At 46.0% G+C, this 18,332-nt stretch overlaps 1 protein-coding gene across 1 annotated transcript; it reads right to left on the minus strand.

The window, feature by feature from the left end:
- Window positions 1–13,707: 13,707 nt before the first annotated feature.
- On the minus strand, window positions 13,708–15,066 carry LOC147727022 (syncytin-1-like). The gene has a single exon (XM_086963557.1). It carries the CDS (start codon window positions 15,064–15,066, stop codon window positions 13,708–13,710), a length of 1,359 nt encoding a protein of 452 aa, XP_086819683.1.
- Between the last annotated feature and the right edge of the window lie 3,266 nt (window positions 15,067–18,332).

An 18,332-nucleotide genomic window follows, 5' to 3' on the forward strand; every position in this document is an offset into this window, starting at 1 on the left:
ATCAACCCAGGAGATGTAAGCCTAGAAGAAGCCATCAATTATAAGTATCTGGGCTTTTAATTTGAAAAGTAATTGAACTTCCAGACACATAAGCAGTATATGGTGAAGAAAAATAATGTCTTGACCTATGCCTTTTGTGCTTTTGTCAAGAAGTTGGATGGCCCTTCCTTTCATCCATTCCTAGCTATCATTACTGTTAAACTAATTACAATGCTGGCTTATGCAACTGTGGGTATGCATTGAAAAGATGCACTAATCCTGGAAAAACTCCAAACAAACCACCGGCGCAAGTCCGTTCGAGTTCGGGCTAACACAACAAATCATAGCAAGAAGGTACCACAACATTAAGCCCTCTGGTCAGTGATCTATGGCAGTCTCTAATGAATGATGCACACTTTATCTACAGCAAATACTTGTGGTCGTCAATGAAAAAAAATATATAGCTGATTTATGCGACTTAAATCAACCGTATTCAACTTTTTGTTGTACCATCAACAAAGTAGAAAAATTGCACTCTCTCATTGATGATAAGTACAAATTCACTGCTCAGTCACATGCCTGGATGGGAATGCAAACATATAACACTTTTCAGCCAGCAGTATATCTCCGCACAGCATATCCAGCTTACCTAAAGAGGAAGGTGCTGGCCATTCGGCTAGGGGTGTTGCCTTCTCTGGCAGACCAACCCACATGGAGACATGATGGATCAAAATCATGCAGACTATGTGGTGCCCTAAGGAAAGACATCATATACCTGGTTTGCATATGTCATGCTCTAAAGGAATCCCACTTTGTATTGCTCAAGCACAATTTTAATGATAGGGGGACCCGGTCCTGCCAGACGGCCAAAATGGAGAGTTTAGAACCCAATGACCCCCAGATAAATTCTTGAAATTTCCGATGTTGCATGGTAATATACTCAAAAACAGGTCTATTTGGGAATAGCACAAACTGTGGGATATCCTGGGTGAAGTTAGTGGTACAATGGCATTAATGATCAATGAACTAGATGACCATGAAATTTCAGTCTATGTCACTGTACAACACTCTATAACAATCTACACTCCTGCATTGTCCGACACTGTACTCCCTCCTACTCCACTGAATAACACTGTAGTCCACTGTGCACTGTACAATATTCTACTAGACTGTATAGCACTCTATTATACTCTATGTACTCTACTTCCCTCTCCAGCAGTCTGTGCTCATCCATTTCACAACAGTGTATTCCTCTTTTGCACACAGTACAATACTCTGCTGTACTTCATTGCACTATTTGTACCACCACTCTACAATCTAATCCACTTTCTCACTCTCTACATTACTTTATCACAGTGTACAACACTCAAGTTCAGTATAGGACATGCCACTGTGCGACCCACCAGTCCACTCTACTATATGACATGTAACTTTACTGTAAGCTACTCTACTGTGGACTATTCTACACCAGTTTATGTCCCTCCACTGTATGCCATGGCGATCCACTTGATTACACTCTACTCTATGCCACTCTACTCTACTCCACCTTATGAGACAGCACTCCACAGTACTACACTCTACTTCACTCTACTATACTATACCCTACTACAGTCTAAGAGACAGCTCTCCACTCTCTGATTTTTTGTGTGAATCTATTTTATTGGGTTTTAAGTTACAGTACAGCATTAAGCATTCAAGATCAGGCACTGTTGGGGAATACATCCAGCATGTATGGCTCAGTGCATACATACATTAGATTAACAGTCCATGTCTAACGTAGCTAGCGAAATTGACAAGGACAAGGTTTACTCTCAACTCTCTGATAACCCACTTTATTTTAGAACAAGCCACTCCATTCTCTGAGATACCACTCCACTGTACGCCTCTTCACTTTATAAACCTGTACTGTAAGAGACTTGAATACACTACTGTTTAACCGGCATTACACTCCACAGCCCTTCACTCTCTGCCTCCCCGCTATAAGACACTTACCAGCACTCTAAAATACTATACCGTCCTGATTCCATCGGATACGGTCGCTCCCCCACGCTACTCCCTGCCCTGCGAGATTGCACTTGGTATCGTAGCGCCCACAAGCCTGCCAGTTTGTTGCCTGCATTGACTATTGCTGCATTGCTTATTGCGCTAGATCGCCTTAATTGGCAGCTCTACTGCTTAGCGCCGCTTTGCCGATTTCACGAGCTCATTTACATATTATCGCGGTGCTAGTGCCAGTCTGTTGCCTGCAGTGACTATTGCTGCATTGCTTGTTGTGCCAATTTGTTGCCTGCATTGACTATTTCTGCATTGCTGGTTGTGCCACATCGCCTTAATTAACAGCTCCACTGTTTAACGCTGTTCTGCCGTTTTGACGAGCTCATTCGCATATTATCGCGGCGCGAGTCTGCCATAACGCGCTGCTACGCTCTGATTATCTGTGCTGCCTGTGCTTTGTATTTTTGTGCCTGGTTGTGCCTTGTGCCAGTTCCACTGTGTCTGTGATAGCGTTTTTATGCTCATAGTGTGCCCCAACCCGTTTTTCGATTTTGGGCTGACTGCCATTTTGTGTCTTCCTGTTGTTGTTGTTTTTGCCTCCCTGCCCTGATCTCCGCCCCGCTCCCGCCTCCCAGCTGCTCCTCCCTCGCCCCTCCCTCTATACATTTTGCTTATGTCAGATGCATTCTTGCGCAGCGATAACGCGCAGCGATCGCGCCTCATCCGCGCCGAAGGTGCGCCAAAGGTAAGCCCGTCTACGCCCGTCCGCGCCTGGACCGCGCCCAGCGCTAGACCCCCTGGCCCCTGTACCCCCCACCCCACCCGCATCTCGTACGACGCCTCCACCCTCTTAGCCCTAAACCCCGGCCGACTCCCCAACTGCGTCCAAGCCGCTCCCGGACACATCCATGGACCCTTCTCTTGCTACTCCTGCAAGTTCGACGGCACCAAGAACGACTTCTCATCCACGAACACAAAACAAATATCTGACACCAACCACCTACAATGCATCCTACTCAACACCCGCTCAGTCCACAGGCACGCCATCGACCTCTGGAATCTACTAGACACCATCTCTCCAGACGCCGCCTTCCTAACAGAAACATGGATGAACGCCACATCAGCCCCAGACATCACCATTGCCATCCCGGAAGGCTATAAGATCATCCGTAAGGACCGCACCGACCAAACAGGAGGAGGCATAGCTATCGTCCATAAGAAATCCATCCGCATCTCAACCAGCTCAGACGTTAATCTCGCCAACACTGAACACATTCACTTCCAGATCCACATTGACCCCAAGACCACACTCAGAGGCACCCTCCTCTACAGGCCACCAGGACCCCGTGCACAATTCAATGAGGACATCACGGACTTCATCACCCCACACGCCCTCCCCTCCAAGGATTACATTCTTTTGGGAGACCTCAACTTTCACCTTGAAAAGAACAACGACCGCAACGCCACCACCCTTCTGGACAATCTCGCCAACCTCGGACTTAAACAACTTGTCACTACCCCCACCCACATCGCAGGTCACACACTTGACCCTATCTTCACCTCCAGCAAACATGTCTCCTTCAGCCACACCACAGCTCTCCTCTGGACAGACCACAGCTGCGTTCACTTTACTTACAACAAGACCACATCCAACAACCATCCTCAACCCACTCTGAGAAGAAACTGGAACAAAATCACCATCGACCAGATCTCCTCATCGCTTCTTCAAAACCCCCCCGGCCACTCCTCAAACCCCGACCAAGCAGCCATTAACCTCACCCAATGGCTATCCAACAGCGCCGACATCCTAGCACCACTGAAAAAACGTCAAATCAAACTAGGCAGCAAGAAGGCCTCCTGGTTCAACGATGATCTTAAGAAATCCAAGAAACTCTGTCGCTCCCTTGAGAAGGCCTGGAAAAAAGACCCAAACACCAGCACCAAGGACGCCTTCAAAAACGCCACCCGTATACACCACCAACCGATCCGGAATGCCAAGAAAGCCGCTTTCAAGGACCAACTAGATAGCAATGCCCACAACAGCAAGGAATTATTCAACATCGTCAAGGAATTTACCAACCCCTCAGCCAACTCCAACGACATCACCCCCTCTCAAGCCCTCTGCGACTCCCTAGCCTCATTCTTCCACAACAAGATTGCAGACATCCACAACAGCTTCGACAACCGACCCGAAGACCAACCCGCCCAACCCTCTGCAGGACCCCCACCCCCCTTGAACATCCTCAATGACTGGAACCCAATATCCACTGAGGACACGATCCGCCTGATGAACTCTATCCACTCAGGATCCCCTACAGACCCATGCCCTCACCACATCTTTAACAAAGCAGACTCCATTATAGCACCGCACCTCCGAGACGTCATCAACTGCTCCCTCAACTCCGCCACCTTCCCGGAAAGTTGGAAACATGCCGAACTCAGCGCCCTTCTGAAGAAACCCACAGCTGACCCCACCGAACTCAAAAACTACCGCCCCATCTCGCTCTTTCCATTCCCGGCCAAAGTCATCGAGAAAGCTGTCAACAACCAGCTTGCCGCCTTCCTCGAAACCAACAAATCCCTCGACTCCTCTCAGTCCGGCTTCCGAGCCAAACACAGCACTGAGACCGCACTCATCGCAGCAACAGACGACATTCGAACTCTGCTAGACAACGGAGACACAGTCGCCCTCATCCTCCTCGACCTCTCCGCAGCCTTTGACACAGTTTGTCATAGCACCTTAATACAACGCCTCAGTAACATCGGAATCCAAGGAAAAGCACTGGAATGGATCACCTCGTTCCTGGCCGGAAGAACTCAGAGAGTTCGCCTTCCTCCATTCAAATCAGAAGCCACCGAAGTCATCTGCGGCGTGCCACAAGGATCTTCACTCAGCCCCACCCTCTTCAACGTATACATGAGCCCCCTCGCGGCTATCGCACGCCAACACAACCTCAACATCATCTCCTACGCTGATGACATTCAACTGATACTATCACTCACCAAAGACCCTAACACCGCCAAAACCAACCTACATGAAGGAATGAAAGAAGTAGCCGAGTGGATGAAGTACAGCCGTCTAAAACTGAACTCTGACAAAACTGAAGTCCTTATCCTAGGTACCTCCCCCTCCGCCTGGGATGACTCTTGGTGGCCAGAGGCCCCTGGAAAAGCACCCATCCCGACGGACCACGCACGGAACTTAGGTGTCATGCTGGACTCCTCACTCTCTATGAACAAACAAGTCAACGCCGTCTCATCTTCTTGCTTCAATATTCTTCGCATGCTCAAAAAAACATTTCGCTGGAACCCCACCGAAACTAGAAAAACGGTCACCCACGCACTGGTCACGAGCCGCCTGGACTACGGTAACACCCTATACGCCGGTACCACCGCAAAACTCCAGAAAAAACTCCAACGCATCCAGAACGCCTCAGCCAGACTCATACTAGACATCCCGCGTAAAGACCACATCTCTGGACACTTGAAAAACCTCCACTGGCTCCCCGTTAACAAGAGGATTACTTTCCGCCTCCTAACCCACGCACACAAAGCACTCTACGAACTTGGACCCGAATGCCTCAACTCACGACTTTCCTTCTACACCCCCTCCCGCCACCTACGATCCTCCAACCAAGCCCTGGCAACTGTACCTCGTATCAACAAAACTACCATGGGAGGCAGATCCTTTTCCTACCTGGCAGCTAAAACCTGGAACTAACTTCCCACTCACCTTCGCCTCACTCAGAACCACCTTACATTCAGAAAGCAACTTAAAACCTGGATATTCGACAAGTAATTCCCCACCCTTCCTCAAGCGCCTTGAGACCCTCTGGGTATGTGGCGCGCTATTTAAATCACTTGACTTGACTTGACTTGACACTGTATGATAATCTACTCACTGTGTGCCACTGCACAACAATATACTCAACAACAGTGGACTCAACAACACATTAATGGAGAGGGTGCTGAAAGAAGAAACGCAGCACAAGCGCTGTGCAGGCAATGAAAAGGAGACCTTTGGAAAGGCGGATTGAAATAGCACTTGGTCGCCTGGAAACTGATAAGAGAGCACACAAGGAAAACGTAAGGAGCAACAGGAAACAGTATGCTACAGCCAAAAGAAATGGAGGAAAAGTTAGTGGCAAGCACAGGAATTAATGAAAAACAAGGTGGGGGGGATGAAAGCCCCTTTTAAGATTTATATTAAATACAATAGATTTCACAAGCCCAGCACAAGTGCTTGGCAGGTAAATCATAAAAATGAAGTAAATAATGAATACAACATTATTAATAAATTAGTAATGAATTAATACTTAGTTAACTATCCACCCTAGACACCAACAAACCTAGTGGCCCTCAACTAACGTATAAGTAAAATGAATAAGTATACCATACATTTCATAATTAAAATCTATTAAATAATGAATTATTAATTAATTATTATTTAATTAGCTTTACACCCCATACCCCTACAAACAGCCCACAAATAACATATAACGCAAATAAATCAATATTACATATTTACAAGCTTCTACAACACTATAAATTACTCTAAAAAAATGAAATGTAAAATTCTAAATCACTTAAAATGTAAATTTATATATATTTGTTAAATAACATTCATATAAACAATAGTAACACATAAATGTAATATATCAACAAAAATACATTCATATAATTAAAAAAACGATACTGTTAACCACTTTATTAATGAAAACGATAGTAACAACATCAATATTACTTAAAACAATATTACTTATCTTAAAAGAAATATTCTTGTCAACGATCTTTGTGTATCCCAATATTTATTTTCCAATATTTTTGCCTCCCGTTTTTTTTTAATCGATATTGTGTCCAACCAGTATCCAACCAGTATCAGCATCACTGGCCACGAACCCCTTCTGGACTTGTGCTTGGCAGATGAAGATATGCTTGATTCCGGTCCAGGGAAGACATGGCTTGGCAGTTCGGGCTGGACTGTTCCCATGAGGCACAGGGTCAAGGCTAATTTGCATATGGCCATGTCTGAACTGGGGTGGTGTGGAGTGCAAAAAACGATGGATTTAGGCCCAGATCTCAGAACTCGCCACATCCAAAGCCGAGATGGCATGGTTGACACGAGATACAGTGTCCTGTGAGGGAACAAATGCATGCTGCATCGGGTCTACTAATACAGTATTCACAGCAGCTAATCAATTCGTCAGTATCAGGGTATACATTTTAGAATCACAATTGATCAGGAAGATGGGAGAGTATGAGCCGCAACTTAATGGATCTTTGTTCTTTTTCACAAATATAGAGTTATACGTTTCACCACAAGACGGCGGAACTGATATTAAAATAGCCTCTGAATTAACTAACTCAGTAAAGAGATGGGTCAAGATGTTCTTAAACTGCTTATAAAACTCAGTTGTGATTGAAGCTGGATCTGCTGCTTTACCACTCGCAAGTTACATAATAGCAGTTTTAACGTCTGTCCCAGTTATTATATCATCCAGCTTACCTTTTTGCTCCACTGTAAACACATAAAGCCATAATCTGTAAACTGAAATCTGTATGCATGATTCAATCATATCCTGAATGGCAACACTTTCTTCCGTATATAGGGCCCAATACAAATAATGAAAAACTGCTATCTCATTGTCTTTTTTTGCGATCTTCCCAGCTGAATCCCTAATGCCCCGAATCAGGTTGATATTGCTCTTTTACTTCATTTGGAAGGCCAAAACCTGTTCCATCTCCTCACTGTTTTCATAGCATAATCAGCATTTTGCTCTATATTTAGGGCAGGCCATCTCCAAATTCAGTTTTTACTGCATCTGCAGGATAATCAGTTGCTGAAAAAGCTTTAAAGTATTATCTGCACAATGCAAGTTCTTTTGACAGGATGAGTGTGCCAGGTTCAGTTGAACATGTCTTTGCCACAGCCTGACCCCCATCACCCACCGCTTCTTGTCTTTAGCAATGGCATAGTGTTACAATAAAGAAAGATCCATAATCTGTAGATGTATTCAGGATCATAACTTTATTTCTTCTTCAGATCCAAGAGATAGTGTAGAGACCCCACCAGGAGCAGTTCCACTGCTCAGCCCCTCATGCCAACTGACATCTCCTTACTGTTCAACCATCCTAACATTTCAATGACATCATCAAGGGCCAAGCAGAAGAGCAGGTGTAATCATAGGGAGGATGCACAAGACAAGTACATTACAACACATAGCTAGTAGCCTGACCCCGAATATAAGCTTTTAAAGCATCCCAGACCTTTTTTGAGTGGGCAGTCCCCTTGGTAATATGGATACATTTTCTCAAGCCCAGACCCATGAAGCCAATATAATGGGTGTCCAATTGTTAAAGGGTGCGATCTAACACAATAAGTGGGAACAACTTGATTGTCACTGCAGGGCGAAGGCTATGACTAACAAAAAACATATAAAACCAGGAGGATGTGCCATGAGGAATAGTGCTCTCAATGCTTCTGTATTAGGAATGAGCTGTATTTCATTTATCAGCTATTAAGGTTCCACACTGAGTATACACTTATTGCAGCAGCCGAAGGAAAAGGAATCTATGAACAAAGACCTCTCTTGGCCTAAGTAATTTGGGCAGAGTCTGTAGATGTAGACCAAAGAGTAGCCTAACCCCATCTTGAATTCACCAGAGCTCCTACAACCAATGACTTTAACAATATGGCATTGAGAGGGCTCGATTTTCTCAGACGTGAAAGGTCAAACATTTTGTTTTTTGAGACATTATAATTAGGGTATACACAAACTGCAGACCATAATAGGATCATGGTTTTTTTTTAATCATCGCTGGTTCTTAGTGGCATGGCGAACTGTATTCATAGTGCTTTCATGCAAAGAACAATGAAGACATAGCTGAGTTTTATGCAACATGGAAGGAGGAAACTCTGGCCTTTTGCCTTTGAGCGAAATTAGCCATATAATGCCAGTTTGATATTCAACCTTAGTGGACTCTGCACTCAGCTAGTCAGTGCATAATCTATAAAAGAATGAGTGCGAGTGCCCGAAGCTCTGCTCAGAAGCACGCTGCCGACGCTATTACGTCAGCTCACAGAATACAACGGCAGCATAGTCGTGAAGCCACCCAAGGCCTCCTTTTTCCACTGCCAGACACTCGCTGCCTCTTTATCTCATTTTTGCAGGTTCCTGCTTTCTCCACCGGTAGCGTTTTTTTTCTCCCATCTTTCTCTTCCTTATTCTTTCCCTTTTGTTTGTTTTTCCCTCTCTTGCTATCGAGTAATGTCGATGAGAATAAATGAGTGCTGTCCTGAAGAAATGAGCTCCAAAGGCTCCCACGGGTAACCACTGGCTCAAATTAAGCACCTGAACTACCCTCAACCCCAACATTGTGCTGTATATTACACTCAGAATAATCACCAGTAACATCTCTGGGCATCTCAAATCACATCAAGAAGGAAATAAGCAGTGAAAAACCTGTGAGGTTTAAAGTACTACTTTACGCACCCCAAAATGCCTTTGTGAATAAGCCGCTTTTTTTAGGCAATTAGTTGTTCAGGTTATAAGTGATGACATTGACAATAATATATGTAATGTACTGTTTAACCACAAAGAACCTACGCTAGTCGGCCCATGTTCATCTGTAAAGTTAATTTAAGGCAAACATTACTGTACATTTATTGATGTGAGTTTATTGATATATCCGTAAGGTTTTATGCAGTATTACACTCTGAGGAGGCTTCAGTGCCCTAGTCTGTGAAAATACAATCCAGTGGGTTGGTGATTTGTGCACTAAACACAATGGTCGAGGACGGGGTTTGAGGTGGTGCCTGCTGAGCTGTACACGACTTGTCACCCTCCCAAACGGCAAGATCATGGCCATGGGTAGTTGACTAGCTTGTTGGTAGCTGCAGAGGAGGATGTAGATGCAATAGGGTAGAGTACTCGGTAATGAAAGGTGTAGGTTGTCCTTTAATGAGATCGAGCATTCGAGAGCTTCAAAGAAGAGGAATAGTTGCAGATCACTGACTGGGACAGAAAATAGGCCTGGGACCAAAATAAATGTGGCCCGTATTTGTTACATTGATAGCTAAGAAAAGTGACCCTAGTGGGATATTGGGGCAGTTTTGAATTTGTAAAGATACTCTGTAAGGTAAGGTATTGGAGACTGCATGCACTTATGATTTCTGTAGGACATTTTGTGCTAATATCAAGGAAATCAAAAGTAAAAACCGGGCGATCAGACCATAAAAAAGGCCCACAAAAATACAAAAAAGGCCCACACACTCTGATCTGTCAAGTCAGCCCTCTGGGGACTGCCTGACTGCCCGATGGGCCAGTCCGACCCTGATATATAAGTATAATGTGAGCGAGGAACGGTATACGACAACAAAAAGCTGCCCCAGGTAAAAGCACTCCACTAAAATGAGTTCTGTTTATGCACATTTAATGATCAAAACGGAATTCGTTTCTCCTCTCATGATGTCAGTTCTTTAAGCAAACAAGTGCTCTTCTCAGTCTAGGATCACACGCTGATTGTTCCCAAGTGGCAATAACTAGACTTGGCAGGGGGAGTGCAGGGCCTGGGTGGAAGCTCATAGTTTCTGGAAATATGCTTTTACACCAATTCCCAATGCAATGTATTTCTTTTAATTGTTTTAAGCATTCGCAGAAAACTCATCTTTTAAAAACCGACTGGAGAAAATGGTAACTGAATTATTTATAAGGGAACAGTGACTTGGCAAGGGTTCCGTGGGCTCAAGTGCAAGCAAGGAAATGCTCTCTCTGGTTGCAGTTTATGTCTTGAAATACTGCAATGATCAGGGCTGAAGGGGCCCTTCGGTACTGTGTCCCGGCGCCACTACACCTGTTGCACTATTAATCACCGTGTGGGAATTGGTTTTAATATTTGGGGGAATTAATATATACTTTAATATATAATGTATTTTTATTTGATTTGTGTTGTGAAACTTTTTAGTTTGTATCATTTCACCTGTGAATACCATGATGCATATTTGTTTTGTGATGTACGAATGAGAATGAGATAAACACGCATGTTTGCAGGTGCACAGAATGTCACCCAGGCCTCTGAATCTGTTACTTAATTCACTTTTTGTGGCAACATGCTTTGTGAATGCCAAAATAGGAATGATTTAGAGACTGCACCTTGCAATCACTGGTGTAACCCTCATAGCATTTGATTGAAGTGAGAGGGTTCTTAGACGAAAAAAAATATATGCATTCACATTAGAAATGTCAATTTTGAAATGAAGTTACATTTCAGCCACAATAGTCCCAAAATGCCTTACATACATTGTGAAAATGAATTCTTCTATACCGCCATAACTCCATTCAATCCAACTAACAGACTCACATGCACTCCACTCAAATTAACTCGTACCTCCCTGTACTAATACTATACTCATATTTCCCTATACTAATTCACCATTAATCCCTTTGGGTTCCGGAGTAGCATGCTACTTGCCTGAAAGTGCTTTGACGCATCGTCAGGGATAGTAAGTGCTATATAAATACAACTACTACAGTGATTTGGTTCCATGAATCTGTCAAGTGTGCGTTCTCCGCCTACTCAATAAGTCTATAACACAAAATCTTCATCCCCACTTTTAGGCTAACAAGGGACATATTTCATTTTACAATTTATATTTTTCAAATTATGCACAATCGATAGTGATATAAAAACACTAGGGGGCATATTCACAAGGAGGCATCGCGGAATTAACTGCACTTTATCACAGCCAAAGTCTTGAAAAATGTACCCCACCATTCACAAGCAGGTGCTAACAGCCCACAGCACCACTTTTCCTGCGATAGCAGCCACAAAAAACATTGCCACAGAGGACACCCACAACTATCGCTAATGAGATGCAGAGTAGGCGTTCCCGTGACAAAAGCTGCGACAACACCACACCTCAACATTACAACGACCAGACAGATCAGCTATAAAAACACAAAACACGCGATAAGGTGCGTTAGCAGCAGGTATTTGACACCTGCCTCAAGCAGTTGTAAAGCCGGACGACTACCTGCATTAGGCAACGGAGCCCCGCACACAGCCACACCGGAAGAACGAACGACGACATGGAGCTACTCATCATGCAGCTCGGATCCCCAACAGGGCCACAACACCCACCGCCACCAACCACAGGACTATCAAAGATAAGGGAAGGAATGCCCAGTCCTTTCACGAACAAAGCACACTGATCAGAGCACGTTAAGTCGATTCCGAATATATGTTTTGCACAAAAAAGAATATATACTTTGTTATTGCGTAGGACTATCAGGTTTTTAATTAAGCCATTTTCTTCCTTTTTCTTCTCTCCCCTTCTTCCACCCCATTCAGGCGGTTGTAATTTATTTTATTATGCCTGGCAAATGCTGTAAAATGTCAGTCCTGATGATGGTGCCATATAATTAGAGCATAAGGGATCGAAACGTCGACTACTTACAGTGCTTTCACAACCTAACTATTATGTTGAATCCTGTTGTGTCTGGCCTTTCTTTGGCATTACTTTAGTTTGACACTGATTTAAAAGTGGCCAATAATGCTCGTTTTTTGCCTGTAAAACTTTCCCTTATCTGTTGTTTGTTGTTTTTTCCCCAGTATGGTACAGGATTGTGCCTTACAAATATTGGTCTAATTTGTTTGCATTGATTTAAATAAATATCCTGTCTGGCTGGACAGTGAATAATATAGTCTCCTACCATGGCCTATATTTTATTCTCCTCCTGATCTTATAAAGCTAAGGACCCTTATCTTTGATTGCATTGATCACCCACGGTCCTCAGCAAACTGTTTGGGTCCCCTTGTTGTACATAAAAAACCACCCCCAGGACCGCCACCACCCCCTGGACCCATACCCGCCCTCCCGGACCACAACAGAGGCAGCTGTAGAACTGACCCCCGAAGACTTCCCACTTGTTACTGTGAGGATACGGGCCAGCGGCGCAGGGCACACCCAAGTCTACATTCACCTCTTCCAGGAAAAGAAATGGACTCAGGACTTCAGGCTTGAAACTAGAACACCAGCTTTTATTCTGCTAACCCGGGTTAGGACAGTCTCCTGGAATACACGAAACTGATCTGCTGAGGCTGCCACTTTGATCCGTGGTGTACAATCTCTTATACCCAAAGCTCCGCCCCTCCCGCCTTTGATGTCCGGGCACAAGAGTCTTTGAAACAGGATGGAGAAAGTAACATGTGTTTGATGTCGTCGTATTCCCAAGTCGTAAAGGGCTAGATTCCGCTGTTCTCAGGGAGGAGGTGTTAATTCTGCACAGGGAGGGTGTTTGATGATCCTGTTCATAGCTTTCAGCTGTTAGTTGAAGGCAGATGTGTGTACTCGGGAGCAGAGTGTGGGAAATAGTTCAGGGCCAACTTCCCGGGTCGGCTCGGGGGCAAATGTCATGAAGGGGGTTCTTGTGTGCACAGCTGTGCCTGAGGTGGGGAGGGTGCAGGATCGGCAGGGTTTTACATTCAAGGGCAATGTTCATGAAAACTTTTCAAGATGGAGGCACGATAGTCATGTTAGCAATTTTCCACAGTCCTTCAGTCCTACCTTTTGCCATTGAATGGCAAACCCTAGAGGCGTATCTGCATGATTTCATGGATCTCTTGTTGTTGTTGTTTCTTTTCTTTTCGCTTGTGGTTGTTGACAGGTGTGGAGGTTAGACACACGGCACAGATTCCACAGAGTGCCGGCCCACACTGGATACAGAGGCAGCATTAGAGTAGAGCAACGAGGATGGCTCCGATAACAGTCATTATTCTCCAGCCCCAGCTTGTGATCAGCCCCCATGCCCAGTCAGTTAAGGACCAACTTCCATCCTCTGTGTGGATGGATTCAGTGATTTTATGCAGTCTCTGAATGGCCTGGTACACTGTTGGCGCGGTGTCTGGAATATATACACAGCAGCTGGACCCGATCAGTTTGCATACACCACCACAATCTGCCAGGATGATGTCTAGGACCATGCGGTGCTGAAGCGTCATGAGGCGGTCCACTTGGACCTCTGCTGTGATATTGCTCAGTGCTCCTGCTGTTTTGTTGATTGTGGCTTCGACCACTCTAGACAGGTGTCTGACTTCTTGGCTGTTGACCATCGAACCCCAAAAAGGAATGAGTCCCTTGAAGAAGTCGCCTGCTATTTGGCGAGCAGTGCTTTCGGAGTTCAGAGTGCCTCTTCTCTTTCGTGTTTTGAATCCCACCTGATGGTGGGTAGCTGTGGCGGTATACGTTGGTGGGAGGAGGAAGGCAATGTAACAAGTCCCTGTGAAGTTGGCAGGGAGCCAGGTATGCACTTTGTCACCGCAGACAAAGTAGGTGCCTTGAGCTGTCACCAGTGGCGGAGATGCTTCAGAGAAGGCATATGTGTTGTCGCATATGCTGGTGCCCAGTTGGGTTTTGCTGTTTCCGCCTTTTCCTTGGAGGCATAGATTTCCTTTATGTGGCACCACCCAGACATCTGGTGGTGGCTTCCTGTTCAGTTCTCTTTCCTTGAAGCTGGCCACATAGTAGGTCAAGTTCCATCGTTCATATTTTTCATTTTCGTCTGGAGTTCCAGTGTTATTGTTTTTGAGATAGTCCATCATTGCCATGACTCCGTTTATTATTGCTCTTCTCTGAGGCCCAAACGGAGTGTCAGGGGCCTGGATTGGAGTGCTCAGATATGCACCTGAGAATATGTTGTAGAGGTCCCATGTGGACCCGTTTTCTGAGAATGGCAGGGGAAGGATGGGCGTTCCCCATTTGGTGGAATACGGTATCAGGCCGCACACCCAGCAGTTGTTAACGTTCATGATAAGCTGGTGTTGGTGCAACATTTGGAGGAATGTGTTGTTCACATATTCTCGTCGTCTGTGGCCTTCATGTGGTGGCATTGTGGCATGCTCAAGTTCTGAGAGATCTTTGGGTACTGGTTTTGGCAGAATGTCATGTAGTACCCATCCGATGACAGTCAGTGCCATACAGACGCCCAGTTGCAAGCCCAAACATACAGTGAACCTCCCATGTAGCATCTTACAGTACTTTTCCTTTTTCTTCTCTCGCTGTTCTGTTATGTGTGCTTCGTTGTTTCTGTTCATCCTGTATCTGAGTCGTGACTGAGTACGATCGCCTCAGTGGTCAGGTCAGCGGTGTCAGACACTTGTTAGAGGACGACACGTAGTATGTCACACTTTATTTTCTTGGCCTTAAGTTGTATTTTTCTTTGCCTGGGGTGGTGTGATCATCAAACAATTGTTTGTTTCTTGTGTGAGGAGGTATGGCCTCCAATAGTGTATTGTCCGTTTCTCTTTGTGTCTCTGTGTCCTTTGGTTGTGTGTCACTGAAGGGTATGGGTCTTGGAGCTGTCTCGTTGTCTTGGTCTGGCAAGTCGTTATTCACCCGTTGACCATAGGCAATGGCAGAGGTACACGCCTACAATGGGTTGCGTGGATCCAATTCTTTCGACCCTCGACCTTGACAGTGGTCATTGTAGCCGGGAGCATCTGCTGCGGTTCTTTCCAGCGGGGCTCGAGGCTCTTCTTCCTCTGGAAGTTCCGGGTCAGCACCCAGTCGCCCGGCCGTATGTTGTGGCCGGGTCCTTCAGGAATCGGGAGAAGGACGTCTTTTACTTGTGTATGGATAGACCGGAAACTGTCAGCGAGCTGTTTCAGATAATCTATCAGCATTGGGTATTCTATTTCGGAAAACCTCTTTGGTCTGGGTACTCCCCACACATTGGCGGGTCTACCGAAGACCACCTCGTGTGGCGAGAGTCCGGACCTTGTGTGTGGTGTGGTTCTGGTGGACAGCAAGGCTAGTGGTAGTGCATCCGGCCATGACAATCCGATGCTTGCACAGATCTTAGATATTTTGAGTTTGAGGGTGCCATTGTATTTTTTCACCAATACGGCGGATTGAGGATGATTTGTGGCGCAGAATTTCTGTCTGATGCCTAGACCTGTACAAACGTTCTGTATAACCAGGCCTGTGAAGTGACTTCCGATGTCACTCCATATCAGGCGGGGTAACGCAAACCTCGGGAAGAATTCTTTCAGGAGGATTTTTGCTGTTGTGGTGGCTGTACAGTCTTTTGCAGGGTATGCTTCTACCCACTTACTAAAGGAGCAGATCACTACCAACACATATCTTAGGTTGTTCACTCGTTCCATCTCAATGAAGTCCATCTGTAGGCCTTCGAATGGGAAGGAAGGAGGAGCGAAATTGCCAGGAGGTGTGGGAGTGCCTTTGCCGGGATTGTGCATGAGGTATACCATGCAGGTCTTTACTAGGTGTGTGGCTGTTTTGGCAATGTTTTTGTTGGCCCAGGTTGGTGCTAGAAGTCTGCATATTCCTTTTGCACTGATATGTGCAGGTCCGTGGGCCATTGGTACTACTGGAAGGACATAGGCGTCTGGGAGCTTCCATCTCTGATGCTCCAAGAGGTCTGTCCAACATTCCTTGTCGTCTAATTGGGCGGTCTTGTTGGTCCATACTGCTTTCTCTGTCTCGGTCACTTCTGCCTGTATTTCTTTTACACTGTCTATTGAGTCTTCGATCATCCCCCCTTGGGGACCCATCTGGCCGGGCCTGACACATACATTCTGTCTACCGTTTGCTGTGCTGTCTCCCTGGCTTTCTGGTCAGCGAAGGCATTCCTTCGTCCAATGTCGCCTGTGATTCGCTTGTGTGCACTGCATTTCACTATGGCCAGTTGCTTGGGGCGTGTCAGAGCGTTGAGCAGATTGTCTATTAAGATAACATGTTGAATACGTGTCACATGGGATGTGAAGAATCCCCTGTTTGCCCATAGTCGGCCAAAGTTATGTGCCACACCGAACGCATACTGACTGTCAGTGAAAATAGTCACCCGTAAGTCAGCACTGAGTTCGCAAGCTCTGGTGAGTGCTATGAGTTTGGCTGCCTGTGCTGAGGTATCCTAGCTGTCTATACTTTTGTCTGCAATGTGGTTACTGCATAGGCTGCTGTGGTCTTCCCGTCAGGTAGCTTGAAGCAAGTCCAGTCTACATAGAGTGTGCCGTCCGGCGTACTTAAGGGTAGGTCTGTCCGGTCAGTTTGTTCTTTTGTTCCTCCTCCGTTCGGAGAAGGCAGTCATGTGGATCAGTATCGTTCTGATGTCCGTCAGTAGCAGGCAGTAGGGTGCCTGGGTTAAGTGTGGTGCATCTCTGTATGGTTATGTGGGTTGCCATGAGTGTGAGTTCGTAACTGGTCAAGCGTGCACTAGTCAGGTGTTGGGTCTTTGTCTTGTTAAAGAGGGCCTCAACAGAGTGCGGTACCATTACAGTGAGGGTATGACCCATTACTAGTTCTGCACTTTGTCGTATTGACACAGCTGTAGCAGCAGCGGCTTTTAAACAACTCTGGAGCCCTCGGGCAACAGGGTCTAGGGTTGCTGAAAAGTAGGCGCATGGGCGCTGTTTGTCGGCATAAGGCTGGGTCAGTACGTACAATGCGCATCCGTCTCGCTCATGTGTGTAAAGGAAGAAGGGTTTGGTGTAGCAGGGGGAACTTAGTACAGGTGCAGAACACAAGTCTTGTTTGAGTGTCTGGAAGAACTGCTCACTTTCAGAGGGCCATGGTACAGAGTCAGGAACTTCCTTTGTGATTAGTGCGAGCAAAGGCTTGACTGTGAGAGAGTAATTTGGGATCCACTGACGCAAGTAGGACGTGATACCTATGAAGCCTCTGACTGCTGTCTGGGTACGGGGTCTGCTCATGTTAAAGACTAAGGGGCAGATTTATGTTAACTGGCGCATCCCCAGGGATGCCCAGTTAATGTGCGGCACAGTGCGCCACAGCTCCGCCACCCATGGTGCGCCGCATTTATAATACGGCGCACCATAGTGCAAAAACGGCACAGATGTGTGGCGCATCCGTGCCGAAAAGGTGGCGCATTGCTGGAGTTGCGTCGCAAGCGCGACACAGATCCAGCAAGGCTCGGGGGTGCCCCATCTTCACAATGCTGCGTCAAGACCTACGCCTGCTTCAAGCAGGCGCAGGGTTTTGACGCAGCATTGGCCTGAAAGTGACTGAGTGAAATCTTATAGATTTCACTCAGCCACTTTCAGGAGGCGTTCCTGCGCAGGAACGCCCCCCCCCTGTGCAGGAACGCCTTCTTATGGCGCAGGGCTTTACAACGTGACGCATCTCCTAGATGCGTCACGTTGTAATTAGGGCGCATTGTTTGCGCCGCCGTTGCGTCAAATAAAGTGATGCAATTGCGGCGCAAAGAGGTGCAAGGGCATCATAAATCTGCCCCAACTGTATCCTATATGGCATGAGTCGTCTCGCCTCCTTTGATAGGAGGTGTCCGAGGTATGTAACTTCTTGTTGGCAGTACTGCAAT

This window comes from Lissotriton vulgaris, chromosome 3_1 (genome assembly GCF_964263255.1).
Source record: "Lissotriton vulgaris chromosome 3_1, aLisVul1.2, whole genome shotgun sequence".
NCBI lineage: Eukaryota > Metazoa > Chordata > Amphibia > Caudata > Salamandridae > Lissotriton > Lissotriton vulgaris.